The sequence below is a fragment of the Talpa occidentalis genome, unplaced genomic scaffold (genome assembly GCF_014898055.3).
Source record: "Talpa occidentalis isolate TD23 unplaced genomic scaffold, MPIMG_talOcc4v2.1 talOcc4.11, whole genome shotgun sequence".
NCBI classification, from domain to species: Eukaryota; Metazoa; Chordata; class Mammalia; order Eulipotyphla; family Talpidae; genus Talpa; species Talpa occidentalis.
The window spans coordinates 100,434,264-100,453,340 of record NW_023601104.1 but is presented as its reverse complement, the minus strand read 5'-3'; the positions used below and the strand labels follow the sequence as shown (position 1 = coordinate 100,453,340).

Here is a 19,077-nt window from a genome sequence, read left to right as displayed (position 1 = left end):
GAAGAAAGTATCCTTCACTAATATTTTGTTAAGACTCCACTTTGAATTACTGATATACTTACTCAAAGTCAGAGGTGTTGATGAACTTGGAAGATATTGTGCCTCAAGAATTTGTAACTGAATCCGGCTATTTACTGCTTGAAAACAGGTCCCCAACTCAAGTTCTGCATGGCAGACCTGAATATTAAAAAAGTGTCATTTGATAAAGAATAAGGTTTGAGATATTTCAAAAATTCAAAAATAAAGAACTATGGTTATGGAGTGTTTTCAGACGCAACTGGGAAGAGAAGGAGGAAGGAAAGGAAATAAAGGAGGAAGAAAAGGAAACATCATACTATAAGTACCTGGATATGGGGGTGGGGAGAGAAAGCAAAGTTAGAAATTTTGAAAGCACTGCTTTTTATTGACATATGAAATTATATTAGAAGGTTAAGAAGATAAGTATCATGAATTCTGTAAATATGAGGTATTCACTTTGACAGATTCCGAAAACACAAATTACACTTACATAATGATCCTTCTTCAAAATCAGTAAAATAAAAAAATTGAAACTTGAGGGCCTCCCCTGGTGGCACAGCGGTTGAGCGCTGGGCTGCGAGGCTGCCTGCAGCCTCTGCAGCACCGGTTCGTTCCCCGGCCACCGGCGAGGGTCCCACAAAAAAAAAAAAAAAAAATTGAAACTTGAAAAAAAAAATTCCTAAGTAGTTTTATTGGAGAAAGTATCAGTGAAATAAACACCAAAATAGTATATTTTCAAAATTTTGTATCTGTAAGTCATTTGAGCTACTTAAAAACATAAAATATGATCAAAAATCATATATATGAGAATTCTTTTTTTCTAATTGCAGAAATCAGAGTGGGTGCTACCACAATCAGAAGACAAAGTATTATTACAGTGAACAGATGTGTGAATTCTGAGCTAAACCACTGTACCAAATGCATAAAGTCAAGGAAGAAAGCTGGCAAGAAGGTAGCTAGTGAAAGTGATGATGCACTAAGTAATAAGGAATAATAAAAAACCTGAGGCAAACAATAAAATGAAGGAGACTGGGCTCTTCAGCATTGCTGACTAACAGCAAAAGAAAACTGGCAATTTGTCTGTGAGACAGAACATAAACCAGACTATTTATGTGAATTCCAAAGTCCTTAGAGTGAATAAAACAGAGAAACATGAAGTTGTCCAAACACAAGAATGTTACTATTCACATGTTGAAGACAGTAAGGGAATAAAGCAAGAACATAATGTTAACAGATCTTACTAGGGCTCAGCACGGACAGACATAAAAGTCTTTGTGAGTACTGATTCCAACAAAGCTACATAATAGTTGGATGACACTTTGTTTGATAATTGCCCAGTATTCTCCAATAATTGGCTCATGGCTCACTGAAAAATAATCTTTCTATAAGTAAGTATGTCATTGACTGAATCTTGGGTATTTTAAATACAAAATGGCACATAAAATATAAGTCTGTGCTTTGTAATTGGTCATGCCATAATAAATTTAAAGAAAGTAAAAAGTGAACCACTTGAAAGTATAAACTCAACTACTATGGTTAGCCTCCCTCTTGAAAGGTCTAAAAGGATGACAAAACTAGTTTGTCAACAATTGCTGAATAATGATAAATAAGTCAATATACTGTTTTTGCTTTCCATCAGATTGAAAATGGAATAAAAAATCTTTTCATATGAACTAATTTAGCGCCATATACAAATACGTTAAAAAATGATGCTGTTCTTGGCATTTCACAAATATGTTTGAAAATAGTCATATTGTTTACAAACACAAAGGAAGCCATAGATAAAAAATTTTCATTATGGTTTGCACCCACAATGTAATAAATTATGAAAATGCCCAGAGGTGGCAAAACTTTTTTTTTTTTTTTTTGAGTCAGTCATGTGTTTTATTTTTTTTTTTAAGATTTATTTATTTATACAAGCACTGGGTACAGTCAGAAGCGCGGGAGGGTGAGAGAATTCACCAGAGCCAGAGCAGGGAGCAGAACAGGCAGAAGGACCGAAGTACACTGCTGAGGGGAGCAGCGGGCGGCAGGAGAGGTCTGCGCGCCATGTGGGACCCTCCTCCGGTGGCCGGGGAGCAGCCGGGCATCGAACCCGCGCTGCAGAGGCTGCAGGCAGCTTTGCAACCCAGCGCTCAACCGCTGCACCACTGGGGAGGCCCGGTGGCAAAACTTTTGCTAGTGTTACACACTAAAGAGTTAACTCTCATAAAACAGAAAAGTATTTGGGAATGATTTCTTATTTGCCAAGGTTATTTTACAAATTCAGTTTATGTTCCAGGATATTATTTTTCAGACCATGAAAACTATTCAAAAGCTATTCAAAGAAGTTTTCAATTTCATAACTAAAAAAAAAAATTAAAATTCCAATCAATGAACAGGTATATATTAAGTATATTTAACAAGCACAAAATGGTGGGAGATACAAAATATGATCTCTGCTCCTGAATAATCTTTTTCCAAAAAAGAAAATTTTATTATCCTCCTGGAATGGTGGAAAATAAAATAAATGTTAAGCATAATGAGAGAAAGTCATAATCTGGGACATCTGAGAATATCTTCTAAGAAGGCCATTACATGGTAAAGATAAAAGAACTGGCTCTGGACTCAGATGGCCTCCATCAAATCCTGGTTCCCCCAAAACATGAACTCAGGCAAGTGCTTAAATGTTTTAGTCACCACAACAGGGATAATAAGAACTGCAAACCTGTAAGTTTGGTGCAAGCACAAGTCACTGAGAACCAAGGCAGTCATGTAGTAAGTCTCTGTAATTGTCCAGCAAACATTATTTAAGACAGAAATTTCAGATTCTAAGTAAGTATTGATTTGTCAAGGTCAAGAACTCTTTACTGATGAAAATACAGCTCTCAATAAAAGTCCTGCTATTCGCGGTGAAATAGTTGTCTGTGTGGAGGATGAGTTTGTAAGTCTGGTTCTTTCAGTGTCACAATTAAAACATTAATTTTCCTAACACAAGAAACAAAGCATACTATTTTTGCTTAAGGCAATAATATGAAAACATTCTCTCAGTATATAAATTCATTGTTCCAGTATAGTCCAAATGCTCTTCTTACAGGCCATCAATCTTTGTAACCCTAACATCTGGCATACAAGAGCTGTATAAGTGTTTATAAGACCACTGATATATGAAATATAATTTAAGAACTTAGCCAAAATCATTCAGAGTTTCCACTGCAGGAAGGATTACAATGTCTCAGTTCCCCAGAAAATGGCTTTGCTTAGTTATCTTCTGATATACTCTACTGGTCTTTAAAGATTTAATACAGGAAATCAAATTATCCATTTGAATAGTGTATCTGTACCTTCTATAAACTATGGCTGCAGATTACTGTCTACTAAGTTAGTTTTGAAGATGCAAATGGAAAACCGATCATTGTTACAAAACAAAACAATATTTTAACAAACAATAGCAACAATTTAACAGACTTTCATTCAGAATTTATTCTTTTATACCTACTTACACCTACAAATACAATGCCAAGAATATGACAAGCCCTTAATAAAAGTGCACAATAAAATATGAAGAAAAAAAGATGGAAGTGAGCCTAGTTCTGTTTTGTTTAAAACAAGTAACTTAAATAATTCTAAGTTGTAATAAATACTACACAGAAAACACCCTGGGGATATATACAGAAAATAATAGACAAGAAATTTCCATCCTCTTTAATCAATTACAGTCATCCTTTGGGTTTTTTTATTACTCAATTCCTAATTTTCCCTCCAATTCAGTGGTTCTCAGACCAGGCTACCCAATAGAATTACACGGGGTGATACAGATGCCTTTGCCCTCATAAAAGCTAATTTATTACTGATTTCTATAAATGTCATCCTGTCATAGAAACTATATTAAATTACGAGGAATTTTTTTTTTTAACACTTTAAACACAGTATTCAGTTGACTTATTGTGAGAAGCAAATATCCAGTCTCAAAAACCATTCAGGACTACAGATAACAAAGCTCTTGAAAAAAGAAACCAGCTGTAAGAACCTTTATTTTACTCAATTTATTGGATGATATGCAGCTTATTTATGATTAAAACAACTTTCCTAATCTACTTTAGCCATCTTTGAATTTGGAGTTTATAACTGTTTCTTGCTTTTCCTAAGTTATCAACAATCGAAAAATATTTTTTAAAATGTTAAATAATCCTCATTTAAATAATCTTAAATTATTTAATAACTTTAAACTATTTGAACTTCAGGTTTATTTCCCAGGTGTCATTTTCCCATGAAGTATGAAACATTTTTAAAAATGTACTAGAAGATAACTTAAAGCTATTTACTAGTGCAGAATCAAAATGGATTCTATATGCTTTTATTAACCATTTTAAAAATTATTTGAACAGTAACATTATTACTGCTATTGCTTCTTAAGGGTCTTCTACACTATTCAAGTTAAACTCCAACAAACAAAAACCAATCACCTAGATAATTCTATGTACGAAATACTTTTTTTTTTTTTTAAAGATTTATTTATTTATTCATACAAGCACTGGGTGCAGTCAGAAGCGCGGGAGGGTGAGAGAATTCACCAGAGCCAGAGCGGAGAGCAGAACAGGCAGAAGGACCCAAGTACAATGCTGAGGGGAGCAGCAGGCGGCAGAAGAGGTCTGCGCGCCATGTGGGACCCTCGCCCGGTGGCCGGGGATCAAACCGGTGCTGCTGTGGCTGCGGGCAGCTTCGCAGCCCAGCGCTCAACCACTGCACCACCAGGGGAGGCCCTGAAATACTTTTAATAATACATACTACTATCACTTACAGAAATTTTTGAAGGTGGTGTTATATCCAAAGAGTAATCCATTTCCTGTGTACTAAGATTTCTGAGTGATAGTGAACATTCTCCAATCGTCTTCTTTCTGGGAGTCTGGATTTGAACCTTAAATACAAGCCTGACAGTCTGCAGGCTTTGGAGTTTAATAGCAAATACAAAAGTTTCCATAAATTCAATAGTCTAAAAAGAAAAAAAACAAGAAAATATAAAATAATTAAAAGGACTAAAGGAACCGATGATATGCCAATACAAAACAAACAAAAATAACATTTTATATTCTAGGAAAAGTAGAATTTAATTTTTTTTACAACAAAAAATACTTTTTTTTCTTTATAAAACCAGGTGCATTTAAAAAAATTTATATATTTTTTACATCATTGTTCATTTTTGTACAATATCTGATTTCTCCTTTCAGATGTAGTCCCTATAAAATTCCCACCACCAAGTCACCCATGAACCATCACCATAGTTCCTTGTGCTCTTCCTGCCTGCTGTTTTAATCCCTCCCCTCCCCCTCTCCCGCAGAATGCGTCTGATTTATACTTGCCTGCTAGTTTTGTCTTTTTATTTTTTCCTGACACCTTATTTGGTTCAACAAAAAATACTATTTAAGGTAAATGAAAATGAGAATGGCCATGACTTGTTTTTCCAGAGTTTACCCAGGATACTGCCTTTCTTAATTTCAAAAATTACTCTTTTAATTACTTAGACAAGAATTCAGGTCAATATGAACACCAAGTTCATCAAATATGGATTGTTCCCTTTTAGAAAATGAGGTAGTTTGGGCCTCCCCTGGTGGCGCAGCGGTTGAGCGCTGGGCTGCGAAGCTGCCTGCAGCCTCTGCGGCCGGTTCGATCCGTGGCCAATGGGTGAGGGTCCCACATGGCACACGGACCTCTCCTGCCGCCCGCTGCTTCCCTCAGCAGTGTCCTTCAGTCCTTCTGCCTACTCTGCTCCCCGCTCTGGCTCTGGTGGATTTTCTCACCCTCCCGTGCTTCTGACTGTACCCAATGCTTGTATAAATTAATAAATAAATAAATCTTAAAAAAAAAAAGAAAATGAGGTAGTTTCCCATCTTTGGTTCTGGGGCATCTTTTCTGTGATTCACCACAATTATTCGACAGTGTGGATTTATTATTGTAAGCGTGGTTCAAGAATCGAATGTGAGCTCTCTTAGTACCTAAATCTAACTTCTTCATGTTAAGACACGAATCATTTCTTTAAAGGAGCTATTCCTTGTCTAACGTTCTTTCCATCTATCTTGGGCTGCAATCTCTCTTTTGGTGTTGTTTGTTCTACTCGTGCTAATCTGAAAATCAACCTCTTTGACAGAGAAGACTAAGCAAAATATTAAAGTTACACCTTCTCTCAAAATCATCCCTAGCAGGCAGCAAGTCAGTGTTTACCATGTTTAGAATATTTTCAAATGTTCTTTCTGTTCTCAACATTTTTAGAACACTTTGGCCTACCACAGGCTAACATTTTCTTGACTCTTTCATTCTTTGGTTCAAACTTTCTTCTTTCCATCTTCAGCACATCTGTTTGAAATTGAACATTTTTTGATACTTGGGCAACTAACATCAGTATTTTCGATATTGTGCCCAAAATGTTACTATTATTACAATTGTTTATATCTGTGTGAATCAGAATTGTTTCAAAGAGCCCCCAACTAGCTTTTTCTTTCAGAATCTCAAGACACAGTATTGCAGAATTAATACAGGACACAAAAAATGGTTAATTTTTAAACTCAGATGCAATGAGTTTACAAATGAAGTAAATGTGCTGGTTTTCTTCACATTTTTCCATAAAAGGGGTCTCCCAAATAACTTCACAAATAATAGTAAATTTAAAAAGATTCCAAGCAAGTTTTAAAGAGAATGCTTTTTCACTAACATTTGCACTTTTACTTAATTTTACCTGAAAATCAAAAAGTGAAATTATTTGGGCCTCCCTGGTGGCGCAGGGGGGCCCAAATACAGCACTATCAAGCTATCGCCAGCCACTGCAGCACAACCACGAGTTCGACCCCCGGCCAGTCAGGGAGCAGCCCACATGGTGCAGCAGACCTCTCCTGCCTCGCCTGCTGCTCCCCCTCAGCAGTGTATTTCAGTAGATCTGCCTGTTCTGTTCTCCTCTCTCTCTGGTGAATCCTTTCACCCCCTGCAATTCTGGCTCACACCCCAGTTCTTGTATGCATATATAAATCTTTTAAAAAAAGTGAAATTATTTAATTCAAGAAGTAATCATCTGTCAGGATTATAACTAGAGTAAGGATTCATTTCTACTAGACATTCCATAATGTATATTTTCAAAAAGTAAGATGTATATATAATTACTATCTTACATTTACTAATAACATTTCACCTTTCCATGTCTTTAAAAACTTTTCCTAATTATTCATTCTCATAGCTGCCTAGTTTCTATCACATGGTATTCTTTCCTCATAAGAAGATGGCCGTGTAAAGACACAAACACAGAAAGAACACCATGTGAGGCTCAAAGTCGACATTAGGGTGAACTAAGGGGTGTCAGGGACTGCTGGCCATCACCAGAAGCCAGGACAGAGGCATGGGACAGATTTTTCCTCAGAGAAGGAACCAGCACTGCTGATAACTTGATTTAGACGTCCTTCAAAATCATGAGAGATAAATTTCTGTTGTTCCATGCCACCAAGTTTGTGGTCCTTTGTTTCAGAACCCAGGAAATGGATACGCAGTGGCGCACCCCTATATGAGACATTCAGATTATATCCAACTTTTCTGCTATGAATAAAACTGCCAAGAATATTTTACCGATTATGTTTCTATCTTAGATTATTTCCAAGAAGCAGATTACAAGTAGAATTACTTTGTTACCAGTATAAATATTTTAAGATTTTGATGTACAGTATCAAAATAATTTTCAGAAAGTTGTGCCAGGTTACTTGTAAAATTTCTCCCCATTTTAAGTGTACAAAAAAAAAATAGAAAAGAGAAAGAAATGTGTAATTTAAATTTATATTTCTGTGGTTACTAAATAATTTTTTTCATGTTTATTAGTCATTTGAATTACCTTATTTGTAAATGGTATGTTCTTCTAGATGATACAGTTCACTAATACACAATTATTTCTCAAAGTCAATGTGGAGTGTGGGGAAAGGATGAATATAGACATTTCTTTTCCTTCCACAAAAGAAAAGTTAATAGTTTTCTTAGCTATTGTTCATCTATTAGAGAGATTTTCTTTAAAATGCATCTTAGTATTGCAAGGTAAAAATCAAAATCAACAAGCAACTATAAACCAGAGACACACTGGAGGCGGGGGGGTGCGGGGAGGGAAGGGGAGAGGAAGGACTAGGGTCAAAATAAGGGGGGGTGCAATTGTACGGGGACTATAACAAAATGATAATGCATACATTGTGCAAAAATGAAAAATGATGTAAGAATTATATAAAATAAAATATTAATTTTAAAAAATTAATGGATCTTAGTATTGGACAATGATACAGCAAATATTTTAAACCTTGATATGCATACATGCCTAACCACACCCAGTGCCCTTCAGATGGACAAAATGACCCCTGTTCTTCTTTCCTCCCACCCCCCGTCCTCTTTCCCTCTGGTAACCATCACACTTTTCAGAGCCTAAGACTTATTTTTGTTGAAAAATAACACTTTCTTACATGGCTTAAAGGAACAAATGAGAACAACATAAAAAGAAATTCAAACACAAATAGCCACTTACACTGGAGCCTTCCTTGGCTGAAGATTTAAAACTGACTGGTTTGGGCAATGTTAGCATTCCTTTTATAGAAATAGCAGGCGTGTCTCCGTAGCTAGACGGCCAAGTTAAATCTCTGCACTAAAAAATTTAAAAACAGTTCGAATATTACAAAAAACTCTGATGATGCAAGTATTTAATGTACCTCTTGAACTGATGCAAATAAAAACTTTATAAAAGCAAACTGTAGTCCACTAAAGCCTCCTATTTCACCTATATCAAAATAAGATGACATCTAATAGTCTGGCATCATATCAATTTCCTTCTTGACGTTAAAAACCAAACACGTCTCTTGCAGTTATTAGTAATGATGGCAGCAGTGATTTTGGTGCTAAGTGGAGGAATTTAGCAAACTTAATTCTGGTTGTTGGAAAGACTATCTACATATACATTGAAATAAACAAGAATTAATTTTGGAATTACATTGTACTTTGTGTAAACATTCAAATAGAAATTCATGCAGTGACCAGGTATTGATAGAGAGTATAGATGACAGTAATGTGCTGTCTAATGTGGTGATAAACTGAAAATGTGGGCAAAAGGAAAATGATCTGAAAGGACTAACGAGAAGCTAGAAGAAAGCCTATATCCAGCTACGTTCCAGTGTGGCAGAAAAAAAGCCATTGGGAAGAGGGGCTATGGCAAGGAACAAGAAACCCAGGTGTTTATTTTCAGTTAATTAGAAATGGTATTTCAAAAATATTTTAAATTTAATCTGTTGCAGAATATGTGTGTATATATGAATTTGTGGGGGCAAATTGGGTAGATATGGAATGGAATTTAGAAACCTTTAAATCTCATCCCATGTTACAAACAAATAAACTAAGCTTCAGAAAATGTAAAAAACTAAAACAAAAACATGCCTCAATCACATCTACAGGTTTATTACCTTTAGATTCTTTATTAAATATTATTTTCTTCAAAAACACTATAGGACCCTAAATTTCAAAGAAAGCATTGGCCCATTCTTGAAAAGAAAACAAGAGTAGATGCTTATGGTGTCTATAATCAATTTTGTACAAAAAGTTGGTATTAACTATTGATATGTTAACGTACCTGTAAAAGTGTGATCCAGATTTGCTCTACTGAAGAATTATAAAACACTTTCACATTCAGTCTCCCAAAATCTCTTTCATCTCCTGATAGAGTAATTGTATCTGAATTGTAAAAGGACAAAGATTTTTGAAATGCTATACAAGTCTTCTAACCCAATTAAACTTCAACATAATCCAATTTTCAGCGAACAATTTTTAAACGTTAAAACTATTTTTGTAAGTTGCCAGTTTAATGAGACAAAAATCAAACTTCAATGTTTTTTTTACTGAAGTGCTAGGGGTAAGATACACTTATAAAGTACTTGGCTTATACTACTCAATTATAAAAAAAGAATGAAATCTTGCCACTAGCAACAAAAGACAAATACTGTATGATCTCACTTGTATGTAGAACCTGAAACATTCGTAGACACCAAGAACAGATTGGTGACTGCAGAAATGAGGAGCAGCACCAGAATGAAATGGGTTAAGAAGATCATATGCTATAAATTTCCAGTACAAAATCTACATATAAGGAGAACATGTATTATTTGTCTTTCTGTCTGACATGTTACTTAGCATATGCCTTCAAGGTCCATCCATGTTGTTGCTAATGGTAGGAGTCATTCTTTTTTCAGGTGCTAAAAGAAAGCTCAGCACAAGGAAAATTTTTGCACCCATGTATGGGGATCCATGTTAACTAGACTTACTGTGGTGATCACTTTGCCATTTGTACAAATGTTAAGTCATTATGTTGTATACCTGAAACTAACATAGTGCTATATGTGAATTAAACCTCAACTTTTTTTTTTCAAAGGTACATGGCTTGAAACTTCAACCCAATCACGGACTGAGGGATTAAAGTTAAAACAAAGAAAAACTTTCCCAAATAGCATTAATATAGTGTTCACACTATGTGCTCCTGGAAGTTCCTTTACTGATATATCTTAAAACAAACAAAAGATATTCAACTGCTAAACTTTTTCAAAAGACACATTCATGCCTGGATGCTAAAATACGGGCCATCTCATCCAGAGAGAGCGGGGCAGGATGAGAAAGGGGGCGGGGGATGGAAAGGCACAAGGGTGGATGGTGAGGGACTACGACGGGTGACTTACTGGTGGGAGGGCTACAATGACTGACTGCACCTGAGGAGGGAAATCTTACACTGCCAGAACACTAGTAAGGTTGTAGAACAATGATACCTCCAAAAAATTAATTAAGGACCCTCTGACCTGAGTATTCATATGTAGGTAACAATGCTGACATAGATAAAATCAAGTAGGATTTGGGTTTATTTTTTTTTTTAACCTTAGACTTCTCAAGCATAGACGTTAATGCAAATGGCCAACAGGTATACGAAATAATGTTCAACATCACTTATTATCAGGGAAATGCAATTCAAAATCACAATGAGGGCCTCCCTGGTCACGCAGCAAGTTGAGCACCATGCTGCGAAACTGTCTGCAGCCTCTGCATGCGGGTTCGATTCTCCACCAGCCAGGGAGCAACCCACATGGCGCGGCAGACTTCTCCTGTCTCGCCTGCTGCTCCCCTCAGCAGCGTCTTCGGTCTGTCTGCCTGTTCTGCTCCCCACTCTATTTCTGGTGAATCCTCTCACCCTCCCGCGCTTCTGGCCTGTACCCCAGTTCTTGCATAAATAAATCTTAAAAAAAAAAAAAAAACAGAATGAGATACCACCTCACACCTGTGAGAATGGCCAATACTTAAAAAAAAAAAAAAAAACAAAACCCAGAAACAAATGCTGGCAAGGATGAAAAGGGAACCCTCTTCCAATGCTGCTGGAAATGCAAACTAGTCCAGCCACTATGGAAAGCCGTGTGGAGGTTCCTCAAAACACTAAAAATGGATCTAGCATAGGACGCAGCCATTCCACTCTGAGAAATCTACCCAAAGGACACAAGAACACTAATTTGAAAGGAAACCTGCACACCTGTGTTTACTGCAATACTATTTACAATAGTCAAGATATGGAAACAAGCTAAATGCCCCAAAACAGACCAAGGGATCAAAAAGATGTGAGATATATACACAATGGAATACTACTCAGTGATCAAAACAGATAAACTTACACCATCTGTGGCAACACAGATGGAGCCGGAAGGGATTACGCTAGGCAAAATAAGTCAGAAGGAAAAAGAAAAATACAGATGGTTTCACTTACATGTGGAATATAGAGAAACCAAACAAAATGTCAAGAAACAAAGACAAAAATTGCAAGCTGACCACAGATCTGAGGCATCCAGCAGGGGAGGGAACAGGTTAGAGGGAAGAGCACAAGGGACTGTAGTGACAGATCATCGGGGCTATGATGGTGGAAGAATTACAGGGGCTACATGAGGGGAGAAATCAAATACAATCTAAAAAATTAGTAAAGATGCAAGAAAAAAATTATTAATAAAAAATAATGAAAATAAAATATATTTTAAATTACTATTGGGTAGAAATAATCCCTCTAAGAATATAAAAACAGGATACTTTATTCCTTACCAAGGCTTCTGTTGCTCCCCTGAGAATTTTTCCTTGAGGAAGAACTACTGGGCACACTGGACAATGAATCATGTCTCTACAAATAGAAGTTTTCTTTAGTTAGAAATTACATATGATGCTTTAAGGGTTCTGAAACTTATGTCCCAACACCCACCTTAGTGTCAAACTGCATGCTAACCATTCTGACAGCATTACTGATTGATTGGCTTATCCTACTTTCACAAAGTAAAGAAGAAAAAAGCTTTTTATATATGTTATCAGGAAATTCTTAAATATCTTAGTAGATAATGTAGGGGAGTCCTTGTTCTTTTGGGTCTAGTATTCTAAGGGAGAAAGATTATTGCTCCTGTGTCAGACTTGGAAGTACTAATAAAAATCAATATATTTGAAGTACCCTATCACATAAAAACCTATGAAGCAGCAGTCATCAAATCATGCTCCCTCTGGACCAGCAGTACCAGCATCATCTGGGAACTTATTAAGAATACAAAAACAGGTTCCAATGAAGAGCAACTGAATCCCCGAAAGCTCTGGGGGATACTTTAACAAGCTCTCCAAACAATTCTGATGTATGTTAAAGAGCTGGTGCTATAAAGAATTAAGTCTATAAAAAATTAACTGAGGATTATTAAGGATTATTTAGAATACATTTCCATTTAAATAAAATATACATATATATGATCAAATGGAAAAAAGTCCACAAGTATATATAATAGTATTTCCAATAGTGCTTCTACTCCCAGCAATAGGAACAAATGATTTGTCTTTTTATTTTGTTATTTTCTAACCATTAAAATACTAAGTAATAAAAGCTTATTTGTATGGGCCTCCCTGCTGGCACAGCGGGTTGAGTGCAGCGCTGTGGAGCTGTCTGAAGCCTCTGTGGCACCGGTTCGATTCCCGGCCGGCCAGGGAGATTCCCATATGGAGAGGCAGACCTCTCCTGTCTTTCCCGCTGCTCCCCTCAGCAGTGTACTTTGGTCTTTCTGCCTGTTCTGCGCCCTTCTCTGTCTCTGATGAATTCCCTCACCCTTCCGAGCCTCTAGCCTGTACCCCAGTGCTTGTATAAATAAATAAATCTCTAAAAAAAAAGTTTATTTATATTAATTTTTAAAATTTTTTAAATATTTTTAAATATATTATGTGTTATGTACATTGTTATAAATATTTTAAATTAAAAAATTTCAATTATATTTCAAAAATAGAATGTTATATTAATAGTAATGAATAATTAAAGTCCTATGTCTCAATAGAAACACTGTTTTTTACTAATAAGGAAATTATGTTCAATAAGGAAAGTTAAATCAATAAGCATTTTAATTATACCATTTTAAATTCCAACTGTTTCAAGACTGCCTAAGTACATACCAACTGAGAGATGTAAGAGCCATAAAAACACAAGGAAAACTACTGCCTTTTAGTATTTAATTGAAAGCTTCCTAAGATAATGCATGTGGAAAATGACAAGTGTTTTTTAAAAATTTATTTATATATATTTTACATCATTGTTCCTTTTCCAGCAATGTTTAATTTTATTTTTCAGCTATTATTGATAGAATACATAGATCACAGAAGAGCTATAACATGTTATTCTAATATAATTCTGAATGTTCAGCTTACATAAATAATTGTATGCAATTAAATTTAGATGAGTAATTTACCTGGATGAACCGCTGAGATGAACTTGTAAGATCAAACATAGACTTGCTTAGCCCAGGGGAACTGGGAAGTTTGCTGGTCCTTAAATCACAAACTACAAAGGGACATGAAATTGCTTATTTTTATAGCAAGAAAAAACACTGAAATTCTACTTAATTACCATCAACAAAATCTCTATAGGAATATATCATGAATCTTAATGCAAATCTATTTGAGAGAGAAAACCTTCCAATGACAATATTAACTTTTCAATTATTTTACTTTGGTTTGAATCAGAAACAACATATTTTCACATCCATATCAAATTATCAAGTAGGAGAAAATCATTTTTTCTGTTTATATTACCCAATTTTTCATCACAGAAGAACAGGTAGGTGTAAGTTCTCTAAATACAATTCCACTATTTAATGGGTTATGTTAACATTGAAAAAAAAAATCAATACTGAATTCCATGTGTCAAGATAGTTCTAGTTTCCCTCCTAAATTGTAAGATCCTTGAAGAATGGAACTCTGCATACTAATTGTGGATTCTAGCACAGTGCTAAAAAATATGTATTAAATAATATTAAATAAAATAAATACTTCAGCTTTACTTTCAGTACCTCAGCCTGAGTTCAGTGTTTGAGATAGCCATATGTATCTAAATTGAGAGATATATATAGAGAGAGGCAGGACACTCAAAAAACTAGTGAGAATTCTGTCTGTCAGATATGTGAATATAGGCTGTGGGCGTCTTGGTGGTTGTGCGGTTGTGACATGCAGCAGAGGAGGTGTGATCCTGTGCCTCTGAACCTCGTAGTGTTGTAAACCAAAGTTACCTCAATTTAAAAAAAGAACAAAAAGAGACAGACTATAACTGATGTAGTCTCAAATATTAAACTAAGAAAAGTTCTATAACATTTAATTATTCTCTATTTGCTTGCATTTCTAATCACGTCGTACAGAGAAAAAAATCTACTGTAGCATTTATTACTACATCGATGTTACATAAAATGTAAACAAAATAATCTGAAAATAAAATTTCTTTCAGAAAGAAGACAAAGTGGAATTTGGAACTATGACTACATATAACTCATTATCTTTCCATTTTTATGTTAGATAAACTCCTACAGAGAAGTCATAGTGTTTATCACGTCACTTCTGAAGCCTGCTTTTCTCATATTTAAATTGCTTTCCTGCTAAAAATCATTTCTTCCAGGATCTGAGATTTAATTTGATTTCTACATTTGTTAAAGAGAAACACAAGAGGAAAATTACAAAATAAACTTTCCATACCTGATCCATATAATCTCATTGCTCCTGAACGTGGAGAAAGGCGCCGATTCAAATCAGGTGAAGCATGCTGGTACATATAGAATGGGTTATACACATCATAGCTGGGTCCATGCTGTGACAAACTAGAAAGTTCTGCCTTTCGATCGCCAAAAGATGCTCTGGCAGATCCTGAAAGCAAGTGTTTCTAAAGTTTTACAATATCACTTTGTGGAGACATTTATAATCAGCCAATAGCTAGTGCACCCAAGGCAAAGGGGAAAAAACTGTTTCAAGCAATGCTAAATTACATGCATTTGATATATATTTTTTTAAAAATCAGCTCACATTTATTGAGCTCTAACTGTAGAGAGTATTCTGCCAGGGCTCAGTCATAAACCCTGACTTCAGTTTAGCAAATTTCTGACATTTTTCTTTGTCTCACAGACAATTCTGTTATTTCCTTTTATTTCTCTATTTATACAAAGGACATTTATTAAGTATAAAGATTATCTTTTCGGAGATGTACTCTTTTCGCAAACAACAAGTACAGAACATTTCTAAAAATTGATCACATGTTGAAAGATGAATAGAAAATATTAAGATGGAAACAAAGAACTAAGAAAAAGAAAAAGATAACATTTAGGGGAAAAACAAGATTCAAAGATTTGTTTTACTGGGTATTTTTCTTTTAAGATTTATTTATTCATAGAAGAACTGGGGTGTAGGCCAGAGGTGTGGGGACACAGCGCACAATGTAGGGAGCAAAACAGGCAGATCTACTGAAATACACTGCTGAGGGGAGCAGCAGGCGAGACAGGAGAGGTCTGCTGCGCCATGTGGGTCAGCTCCCTGGTAGAGACTGACCTCAGGCCACAGCAGTGATCGCACTGAGACATAACCCCTAGGCCACCAGGGGTTGGTACCCCTTTCTGGGTACCAAGGACACAAAATCATCACAATCATAGATCAATGGAACAGAAGGTCCAGAAAGAGACACCCATCTTATGGACATTTGATTTATAATCAACGTGGAACTGCATAACTGGGGAAGGAATGCTCCTCTCACTAAAAGATGATAAGACAACTGGATATTGATAAGGGTAGGGGGAAAAACCCTCATCCCAACTAAACATAATCAAGAAAAATTAATTTCATGTGGATTGTAGATCTTAATTATTAAAGGCAAACCATAAAATGTTTTTACTTAATTTGTAAGAAAGCTTTTATGACATTAGCACTGGGAAGCATTTCCTAAGAAGAATTTTAAGAAACTGACCTACATCAAAATAGAAAATTCCCATTTCTCAAAAGACTACTTAACAGAGTGAAAAGGGAACAGGCAGAGCTGGAGAAGATATGTGCAATAACTATAAGTGACAAAGGGCTCATATACAGAATACATGAGGAATTCCCACATATCAATAAGAAAAAGGCAAGTCTCTAAATAAGTTGGCTTTAGCCTCAGCAGGAACTTTCCGAGGTTATCCAAACAACCAATAGACATGACCTTGCACTACATCTCAAAAGTCACAAGGGAATTGTAAATTAAAATTCCAATGAGATACCACTACATCCTCAACAGAATGGTTAAAATTAAGAACCCTGGGATTAGCAAATGTTGACAAGGAAACAGCAATTTGAGCTATCATATTCTGCTGATAGGAATGTAAGTTGATACATTTATCACAAAACAGTTTGGCAATTTCTACTAAAGGTGAATATATTTATACACTATGAACCAACAATGCTATTCTGGAATGAACTGAAATTTCACACACGTATACCAAGAGACAAGTACAAGAATGTTTATAATCATCATCATTATAATAATAGCCAAAAACTGGAAAAAATTCAAATGTCTAACAACAGTAAAATTGTTAAAATTCAATATACACTTATTACATAAAAATACCTTATAGTATATGCCACACACCGAAACACTAATTTATATGATGCTATTTAGAATACAAGAGTAAATAATTTACTACAGAGGTATGAAAATAATTTGAATGAATCTCACAAACACAATGTTGAATGAAAAAAAAAACCCATAAACAAAAAGATATATATTGAGTATGTAATTTCATTTACATAAAGGTCAGAAAGCAGAAAAAACAGAAACAACATTTAGGGATATGTTCTGAGTGGCAAAAGTAAGGAGACCATGAAAGCAACGATTGTCGCAATTGGGACACTGATTACTGTGTAATGAAGGATGACAGGAGCGGAGGAAGACAGAAGCTTTTGGGTCGCTAATAAGACTCATTTCTCTACTTGTGTGGTGACCATATACATGATTTGCTTTGTAATAAATTACTGTACATTTGTTTTATTTTTTCTATGTCTATATTTCCCAATTTGAAAAGGGTAAAACAATACATGAGATTCCTTTAAAAGTTAAGAATCACTTTGGAAATAATATGTAGTCCCAAAATTGAGTTTTTATAATTTTCTAATTATTGTCATCTTTTCATTCTTTTTATCCAATTTAAAGTAAAACCCATAAACTTAAAAAAAAAAAAAAAGGAAATAGCGCCCACAGTATAACTAATATTTTCTGAATTAAGCTAAATAATAAGGCAGGTGGCCTCACATGAGTCCAGAAAAGAAAAACAACATATGGGCTTATGAGGCGAGATTTTATCCTCACCTGGTTCAAATAACTATAGGTACTATCAAAGCCCAATCTACAGGCAGAGGGCTGACAAGAGGGAGTTATGATGCTAACAAGCATTATGAGGAGCCTATACATCTAATAAAATAAAATTTAAATCATGGCACAAAATACCACATCAAAAGTCTGTTTATATCGAGGGCATCACCGCCAAAAGTGCGAGTATAATACACACGTATTTAACTTTTATAATTAGGCATCATGAATATTTTCCTGACTCTAAATAATTTTCTCTTCCATATGCTAAAAGTCAGATGGCTTACACTCAGTGTGTAACAGTAGCCCCCAGGGAAGGGAGGGTCCAGGTTCCTTGCCCCACCGAGGAAGGGTGGAGCTGAGCAGAGAGAAGGGAGAGAAGACAGGGAGAGAAGGATCAGGAGAGCAATGGAGAAGAGGACTTGGAAGAGGCACACGGAGCAGAGAGACATGGGAAGAAGCCACTCTTGTTTCTCAGCCTTGGACTGTGCCAGAGACTTGGGGGACATGGAAGGAGACACTTGAAACACATGTGGGTGTGAGACCTTTGGGGAGGTTGACAACAGCAGCCTTTATCTTGATTCTGATTTTGTTTTTTTCCTTCCAGACTTATCTGACCCTTCTGTTCCTTTCCTATGGGACCCCACCAGAAGCTGCCTTAGCCAATTCTACACACAAATGTGTTGTACTGTGATCAAGCTTTCAGGCCTTGGTGGTCCTGCTTTGGGCCAACCCTGCTGGGCTGGACATTTATCTACAAGGGGATGGGAAACTCTGAGTGTTTGATTTGGAAACTACTTTAACTATATTCTTTCTCTTCTCTTCTCTCTACTGCACACTAATTGTGCAAAGTTCTTTCCACTGAAGGTCTTAATGCACCTACAGTATGCTTTGTCTTGGTGTGGTAGATGTCAGAAACTGTTTAGAGCAGGCAGGTTTAGGGGTCCTAGGGCACCCCTCACCCTGCCCGGTAACAAGAATAATTTAAACGTGAACCAATTTCTCACTCATTCAACTCAAAAGCAATGTTCTCTACTAACACAATGAACAAAAAAGAAGACAAAAAATCATATTGTCAGGTAAGTATTTCTTCCTTATTTTCTGATTGTGAAAATAATGCAACTGGCCTAAGTGTCCAACAATAGCGAATTTATTAACTAAATTATGGTATTTCCACATGATTTAATATTATGGGACTATTAAAAAGTATATGAAAATATGCACAAGATATGATGTGAGTAAAAGAGATACAAGACTATACAATTTAAACCCAATGTTAAATAGTAGAGAAAGAGAAAGATCAACTCATCAGTGCATCCTGTGAACCAGAACTTCTAAAAACTATTTTTGTGACACTATTGATATGTGCAAAGTAAGCTGGTAGGAAAGGCAAAAGGTTC

The 19,077-nt window shown here is 35.7% G+C and overlaps 1 protein-coding gene across 4 annotated transcripts in view; it reads right to left on the bottom strand.

Annotated features, from left to right (window-relative positions):
• TC2N (tandem C2 domains, nuclear) overlaps positions 1–19,077 on the bottom strand; it is a 40,031-nt gene that overhangs the window by 8,278 nt on the left and 12,676 nt on the right. For all 4 annotated transcript variants that reach the window (XM_054692814.1, XM_037504035.2, XM_054692816.1 and 1 more), the window contains exons 5-11: positions 15,049–15,216; positions 13,776–13,867; positions 12,115–12,190; positions 9,626–9,726; positions 8,534–8,650; positions 4,799–4,990; positions 63–177 (exon numbers count right to left, since the gene is read on the bottom strand). In XM_054692814.1, coding sequence (XP_054548789.1) covers positions 63–177; positions 4,799–4,990; positions 8,534–8,650; positions 9,626–9,726; positions 12,115–12,190; positions 13,776–13,867; positions 15,049–15,216 — 861 coding nt within the window. The remainder of the gene's footprint in view (positions 1–62; positions 178–4,798; positions 4,991–8,533; positions 8,651–9,625; positions 9,727–12,114; positions 12,191–13,775; positions 13,868–15,048; positions 15,217–19,077) is intronic.